This window comes from Echinops telfairi, unplaced genomic scaffold (genome assembly GCF_000313985.2).
Source record: "Echinops telfairi isolate 266 unplaced genomic scaffold, ASM31398v2 ScPeMD7_8;HRSCAF=38, whole genome shotgun sequence".
Taxonomy (NCBI): domain Eukaryota; kingdom Metazoa; phylum Chordata; class Mammalia; order Afrosoricida; family Tenrecidae; genus Echinops; species Echinops telfairi.
In genome coordinates, this window is record NW_022103905.1 from 524,488 (window position 1) to 532,993 (window position 8,506).

At 39.2% G+C, this 8,506-nt stretch overlaps 1 protein-coding gene across 1 annotated transcript in view; it reads left to right on the forward strand.

Moving 5' to 3' along the window:
• GANC (glucosidase alpha, neutral C) overlaps nucleotides 1-8,506 on the forward strand; it is a 74,340-nt gene that overhangs the window by 39,482 nt on the left and 26,352 nt on the right. The window contains exons 13-15 of the mRNA XM_045286501.1: nucleotides 443-569; nucleotides 1,589-1,668; nucleotides 5,384-5,527. Of these exons, the coding sequence (XP_045142436.1) occupies nucleotides 443-569; nucleotides 1,589-1,668; nucleotides 5,384-5,527 (351 nt within the window). The remainder of the gene's footprint in view (nucleotides 1-442; nucleotides 570-1,588; nucleotides 1,669-5,383; nucleotides 5,528-8,506) is intronic.

Below are 8,506 nucleotides of genomic sequence, written 5' to 3' on the forward strand. Positions count from 1 at the left end.
ACCTCCTCCCTGGGGGACGGACAACAGAAAAGTGGGTGAAGGGAGACGTTGGACAGTACAAGATATGACAAGATATGACAGTAATTTATAAATTGTCTAGGGTTCATGAAGGAGGGTGGAGTGGTGAGGGAGGGGAAAAATTAGAAGCTGATGCCAGGGGCTTAAGTGGAGAGCAAAGTTTTGAGAATGATGAGGGTAATGAATGTACAAATGTGCTTTACACAATTTATGTATGGATGGATTGTGGTAAGAGTTGTATGAACCCCTAATAAAATGATTTTAAAAAGAAAGAAAGGAGATTGGCTGAGCTTTCAGGGTGGTGAAAGGGTAGGCCAGGAGTGGTTAAATGTCTGGCTGCTAACCAAAAGGTCATTGGTCTGAACCCATCAACCTTCTGTGAGAGAAAGATAAAAACAAAGGTCAAATCTTTATATCCTTACAGCTTGTGGTCATCAGTGACCCCCACATTAAAGTTGACCCCAACTACTCACTGTATGCTGAGGCCAAAAAGCGGGGCTTCTTTGTGAGGAGTCATGAAGGGGGAGACTTTGAAGGAGTATGCTGGCCTGGTAAGATTTCACTCTGTGCACTTATTGTTTCTGCTTGTTCTGTACAGTTACTGAGGGCCACATGGATATCACTCACCTTCCTTGTAGGTGTCTCTTGCTCCCCTAGGTACATTGCAGCCTCCTTTCACAGATGGCATTGCCTTCTTTTGTGCCATTTTCATAGCACCTGGTACAGTGTGCATTGTATACACTTAGCAATCCATGAACAAATGAATGGATGCTAAGTAAACAAAGCAATCTCTCTGGCATACTGATTTCTCGAAGCAAATAAAAATAAAAAGTCAGGGAATGAGGAAATGGGAGGGGGGGAGGGGGAAGCAAGACTACATGAGGAAGGTCAGTAGGTGCCCTGCTTGTGATTGATCTTTGCCCTGTTCACCCATACCTTTGACTTCCCAGCCTTTTTGTGAGTAACCTCAGCTGCCTCTGGCCACTTTAGAATCTGTATTTCAAAAATGATTAGTTTAAACCCTAAGAGGGAACTAGGTGTGGGCAAAAGGAGATAACCATAGGCATGATTTTATTTTCATGTCTGCTGTTGTTAGGTGCCTTCAAGTCAGCTCTGATTCATAATGACCCAGTGTACAACAGAATGGAGACACCACCCAGTCCTGCACTATCTTCATTTTGTATAGGGAGGCAGTATAAATCCGTGCATTGTAGAGAAGCTCCATTCATCTCTTTTCCCCTCATTATATCACTTACAAAGCCTTTCTCTTAGAGTTACTCCTGAATATTTGCCATCCTTACGTTATGCCATTATTGAGAGATCTTTTTCATTTTAATGCTCATCCACTGACATTCTCTGTGCCTCTGGTGTTGAAAGATCTAATCATTGTCACTGGAATTCAGCACATTCATTCACATCTCCCTAAACACTGCCTCTGCGTGAGCTACTATCTACATTTGACTTAGGATGCCTATTCATTACGCAGCCCTCACATCTGATCGTCTTATTTATGACACATGCAGTGAGGACTGCTATTCCTAACAGGTTGTCTCCCATTCCACCTGTGCAGGTCTCTCCTCTTACCTGGATTTCACCAATCCCAAGGTCAGAGAGTGGTATTCAAGTCTTTTTGCTTTTCCTGCTTATAAGGTTTGTTTTTATTCTTTTACTCTTTCCTAGTTACTTGAGGGTATGGAAGGGGGGTGGGGTAGGAAAGGCCTGAGTGGAACTACTGAAATGCTCTCGATATGTAATGCTTATATGAAATAGGAAGGATGGCGCCACATCACGGATTTTGGTGGTTCCACAAGAGGTGCCACTTGCATTACCAAATGCACACATGCTATAATTTTATCTCTATTCTAGGATGTAGCAAAGTATTTTATAACAATTGATTATATTTTTATACAAAGTATTCTATAACTGTTATTTAAAAATAATGAGATGACATGTGAAATTATCTTGCAAAATAATATAATACATCATTAAAAAGTAAAGCATAATAAAACATCAATTTAAAAAAATGTTTAAGATCTGCTGAAGTAGCATCTGAAACACTGTCTTCAGCCAATTATGATGACATTGCTATCGCCTCTGCTGCTGCCTAATATTAGTTGAGCACTTAACATGTGCCTAGAAGTATGCTAAGCATTTTATATGCATTTTACCATTTCATCCTCTAAATACCACTCTGAAATTGGAACTCTAACTAATCTCACAGATGAGGAAATTAAAGCATAGAGAAACTTAAAAACTTGCCCATTCCATGACGCTCACCTTACCGACACGATTGCTGAAGACAAAGTGGGTGCATAAGCAAATGTGGTGAAGAAAGCTGATGGTGCCTGGCTATCATAGCGTCTGGGGGCTTAAATGCTTGAAAATAACAAGCAGCCATCTAGCTGAGAAACAACAAAACCCACATGGAAGAAACACAGCAGCTTGTGTGATCATAGGATCAGGTATCAGGCATCACAGACCCAAAACAAAAAATCATATAATTGTCAATGAGAGGATGTGCAGAGTGGAGACCCAAAGCCCATATCTGTAGGCAGTTGGACAACCCCTTTCAGAATGGTCGAGGGGAGGAAATGAGCCAATCAGGATGCAGAATAGCACCGATGAAACATACAACTTTCCTCTAGTTCTTCAATGCTTCCTCCCATCGCCCACTATCATGACCCCAATTCTACCTTACAAATCCGGCTAGACCAGAGCATGTACATGGGTACACTAAGAGCTGGAAACAGGGAACCCAGGACAGATGATCCCTTCAGGACCAATATTGAGAGTAGCTATACCAGGAAGGTAAGGAGAAGGTAGGGGGAGAAAGAGGGAACAGATCGCATGATCTACATATAACCCCCCTCCCTGGGGGATGGACAACAGAAAAGTGGGTGAAGGGAGACATCGGTCAGTGATGTGAAAACATAATTTATAAATTATCAAGGGTTCATGAGGGAGGGAGGGGAAAAATGAGAAGCTGATACCAAGGACTCAAGTAGGAAGAATGTTTTGAGAATGATGATGGCAACAAATGTGCTAACGCAGTGGATGGATGTGTGGATTGTGATAAGAGTTGTATGATCCCTCAGTAAAATTATTTAAAATTTTAAAAACCTACCAAGGTCATCTACTAGTCAGTGGGGGGAACCCAAGATTTGAATTCAGTCTGTTTGTCTGCCAAGCTCAGATCTTAGCCACTAACCTCTACTCTCTAGTCATCGTATTTCAGGACACCAGTAAACAACACAGAGTAGGACCAGACCCTCAGACCAAATCCAGCCACACATCCATTCACCTGTTATTTATGGCTGCTTTCACATTACAACAGCAGAGTTGAGAAATTGAAGAAAAGGGGAGAAAGGATATATGTATGTATGTATATGTATATATCCTGCAAAGTAGAAAATATTTACAATCTGGCCCTTAACAGAAAAAGTTTGCTAGTCTCCTGCTTAGAAGTTGCTAGAAAAGGACAGTCAGGGTGGTTAAACACTCAGAAATCATTCAGCCCTATTCATAGTACACATGCTTAGAAATGAGTTGAAAAGAGACAAAAGACTCATAAGCCAACTCTAGTCATTTAAAGGACTATCATATGGGCGAAGCAGCACATAGATCCCACAGTGTTCCCGAAAAGAAGCAAGGACCCGTGATGGGACCTCACAAAGAGCAGAACTTGGAAATAATAGAATGTGCTGCTTTGTCATTGTAGCTGTTCCTTCACATCCAGAGAGACAGGGATTTTCCCATGAAAGGAACTGCTACGCCACTTCACCTGTCCCTTCCCACTCTAAAACAATGTTATATAGAACGCAGACTATACATCATGCTAACAAGTGTCTAAGCTGTCAAATCCTTCAGTGTGTTAGAGGGAAGATGCACCTTACCAGGCACAGCTGCAGGTGCTCTTAGTTAAGAGTTGTAGCAGGCAATCGATGATGCCTAGTGGTAAACATCCACGGCCTTTCCCCTGGGGCTTCCCCAGGGTGGATCGCGGGTGATCTTGCTGGGAAATACATATCTTATAGCCAATACAGTTCATTATTTCTATTACCAACAAATATTTACTGATAACTTTCTGGGGGCCAGGTACTGTTCTAGGTGTTTGGGATTTTTCAGTAGACAAAACAAACACAACATCCTGTTCTGCAGAACTTATATTGTAGCAGTAGAGCAGAATAAAACATGGATGATAAATAAATTAAGTAGCGTAGGAGGTAAATGGTGGGCAAACACAATAGTGGAGTAGGAGGATAAAGAAAAGAGGAAAGAAGAATATATATATGTGTGTGTACTTGTTTATATATGTATATATATGCAAATGCAACAAGGAAGCAGATGGACTTTGGACCTCTACTTAAACCTTACCTCAGTACAAGAACAGTTTGTTCTAATAATGTGGCACTGTATGATACTTTCCCGACATGATTGCTGAAGACAAAATGAGTGCATAAGAAAATGTGATGAAGAAAGCTGTTGTTGTCGGGCTATTAAAAGATACAGTGTCTGGGGTCTTAAAGGATTGTAGTTAAACAAGCAGCATGTAGCAGGGAAGCAACAAAGCCCACATGGAAGAAGCACACCAGCCTGTGTGATCATGAGATGTCGGCAGGAATAGGTATCAGAAGTTCAAAAACACGCAACCAAATTGATGTGAAGGGGCGTGGATGTATAGGAGACCCAAAACCCACCTGTAAGATAATTGGACAGTCCCTCACAGAAGGGCCATATGGAAGGGATGACAAATCCAGGGCGTAGTATGGCACTGATGAACTATATAACTAACCAACCTATAGTTCTCTAATATTTCCTCCCCTTACTATTATGACTTTTATTTGTTTTACCTCATTGAGCATGTTAGATTTGTGTATGTTAATATGTATAATTAAGATCGTTCAGGAACATGAAAGTCAAGCTAGATAACTCTTCAGTAACAGAAGTAATGGTTCACTGAGGGTACAGGAAGGGAGGGGAGGGAGGAAATGGGGAGCTAATAGCATTGATGACTGTATACCCCATTCAATGGGATTGAACAAAAGAATGGATAGATAAGATTGTGTAAGATATGGAAGAAAAACAAATTAATAGAAAAAAGGAATAAGGGTGCCTGGGGGACATTGGGGGGGAGGGGACAAAGAGGAGCTGATATCAAGGAGTTCAAGAAGAAAGAAAAGATTTTGAAACTGATTGGTAGCAATTGTACAACACTGCTTGATGTGGAACAGTGGAATGTTATGCTATCTGTAAGAGCTCCCAATAATACGATTGTTTGTATGGGACAAAGAAAAGGTAGAGTAGGAAAGAAAATAGGGAAGTTATCACTGTAAGAGAATTATAATGACCAAGAGTTACTTCCTAGGGATCAACTGACATCCTCTTCATATGGAATGACATGAATGAGCCCTCTGTTTTTAGAGGGCCAGAACTAACCATGCAGAAGAACGCTGTCCATCATGGTAATTGGGAACACCGAGAACTTCACAACATCTATGGTTTTTACCAGGTAATTAAGCAACTGGTCCCATGTGCCCTACCTTGTGGCTGCCTTTTGGGCTGAGAGTCGTTTGCTTTGTAGTAGCCATACTATTACTAATTGTTTCTTTTTGTATGTCTTTTTCACTAACTGCATTGAGCCTTACCAACTATAGCCAAAATGAGACTTTTTTTTTTTTTTACTTCATTGCCTTACATAATGAACTTTATAAATTTACACAGGTTATTTGATTAATAAACATAGAAACGTTATCCTTGATTTTGATATTGTTGTTATAAAGTTCAAATGGAATTAAAAGGTAATGGGACTTTTTTCATGAACTTTTTGAAGGCTTTACACACACACACACACACACACACACATACACACACAAAAAAATCCTAAGGGAATTAAAATAGTACACAAGAAACTACCTTTTTAACACAAAATGGTTTCTTAGACATGACACCAATAAAAATAAAAAACAGATATATTAAACTCAATCAAAAGTTAATACTTTACAATCAAAGTACACTAACAAGAAAGTGAAGAGAATCTAAACGACAACCATTGATCGCCACTCATCAAGAGCAAAAGAGAAAGAATCCAATCCTTCAAGAAGAAAAGAATCTATGAGACTCTCTACATGAGCCACAATCTAGTTTAACTTGAGTTCAAAATAAGTAGCTGGTGCCAAATACCAGTACCAACTGTTTTGGTCAGTAGATGGATCGTCATTCAAGGGGAGATAAATGTGGAACATATTCTTTTTTTTTTTTTAATAAATGTTTTATTGGGAGCTCCTACAGCTCTTATAACAATCCATACATCAATTGTATCAAGCACATTTGTACATATGTTGCCATCATCATTTTCAAAACATTTTCTTTCTACTTGATCCCTTGATATCAGCTCCTCTTTTTCCCTCCCTAGCCCCTCTCCACCTCATGAACACTTGATAAATTATAAATTATCATTGTTTTCATCTTACACTGTCCTCTGTCTCTCTTCACCCATGTTTCTGTTGTTCATCCTCTTAGACGGGGTTATACGTCAATCCTTGCAATAGGTGCCCCCTTTGTCCCCATTCGATTCCCCCCTTTCCCCCTATCTTCATGTATCGCTACTCCCATTATGTTCCTGGAGGGTTTATCTGTCCTGGATTCCGTATGTCAAGAGCTTTTATCTGTACCAGTGTACATGCTCCAGTCCAGCAGGTTTGTAAGGAAGAACTGGGGTCATGATAGTGGGGGGTAGGAAGCATTAATGAACTAGAAGAATGCTGTGTTTCATAGGTGCTGTACTATACCCTGGCTGACTCATCCCTTCCTTGTAACCCTTCTGTCAGGAGTCAAATTTTTTTGTTTTAAGGCAGACTTACTGGGCTAATTGAGACTAGCATACTATCTAAAATGATTTCCCTGAAATGCTCTCTAAACCTTGAACTAGACCTAGCCCTTGAGGTTGCCTTTTAACTAAATAACAGATTGGCTCACAAAATAGAGTTTTTCCCCTGAGTAACATGCTCCTTTAAAAAATTATCATCTGAGACAAAGTGGTCAACCATCACTTTAAAACAAAGAAGAGAAAGTACGGGGGCAAGGAAATCAGATTTCTGGAAATTGAACAACCAGAATGGAAATGATGAGAATATTCACAAACTGAAGAGTATAACCAATATTGCTGAACAATTTGTAGCAATTGTAAAAGGGAACCTAATCTGCTATATACGTTCACCAAAAATTCACTAAAATACTGTTACTTAAAGTGAAGATACAACTTATAAAATGGGAGAAAATACTTCCAAACTATATAGTTCATAAGGGACTAGTTTCTAGAATATACAAAATATTAAAAGTAAACAATAAAAAAGACAAATAGCCTAATTTTAAGAAGGGTAACACATTTGCATAAACATGTATCCAAAGATATACAGATAGTCAATAGAGCACATGAAAAGACCCTCAACATCATCAGTTATCATGGAATGCAAACCATCATCCCACTGAGATACTACGAGAATGGCTATCATTAAGAAAATCCAGTCTAACTGTTGATAAAGATGTGGAGCTAGTGTAGCCCACATCCATTGCTGGTGGGGTATAAAGTGGTGCAATCACTTTGGAAAGCTGTTTCACCATTCCTCAAAAAGTTAAACATGGAGTTAATATATGCCCCAGCAATCCACTTCCTAGGAATATACAAAGAGAACTGAAAACATATGTCCACACAAAAACATACAAATAAATATTTATAGAGTTTACTTATAATAGCCAAACAGTAGAAATAAAACCAACTGTTTATCAGTTGAATAAGTAAATAAGAATATAATGAATGGATAAATAAAATACAGTATATACTAGCAAATTCACTAATTAAAATGATTGAACTATTGATTTCTGCTTCAACATGAATGAACTATAAAGCATAGCAAATGAAAGAAGTCAGACCCCAAAAAACTGCATATTCAACGATTCTATTTCTATGAAATATTCAGAATAAATAATTGTATGTGTTAGAAAGTAGGTAGTGGTTGCAAAGTGCTGGGAGACAGGGAGAAATAACTGCCAATGAGGATGGGGTGTTATCTGAAAATGTTTTGGAAGTAGATAGTGGTTAATAGTGGTACAACTCCATTAAGATACTAAAAACAACTGAACTATACACTAAATTTAATGACATATTGAATTTAATGGCATGTGAATTGCATTTCAACAAAAGCTTCCCAGTTGCTCTGGAGCAAACAACAAAGTACATGAGACAAAGCCTCCCCATTTTTATTTGTAAGGAACATTCTGGCGTAGGGCCACCAACACGGCCTTGTTTTGTTCTTCGGGCACACTGTGATATATTTGATACAACACTACGGTGCAGAGACATCAACTCTTATTTGATCGTTATTCACTGTCTAGCTTTTACATACATACAAGGTGATTGAAAATCCCCTTGCTCAGCTACCTTCACCCTCAAAGGGGCATCTCTCTTTGCCTTTCAGTGCTGTAAAGAGCC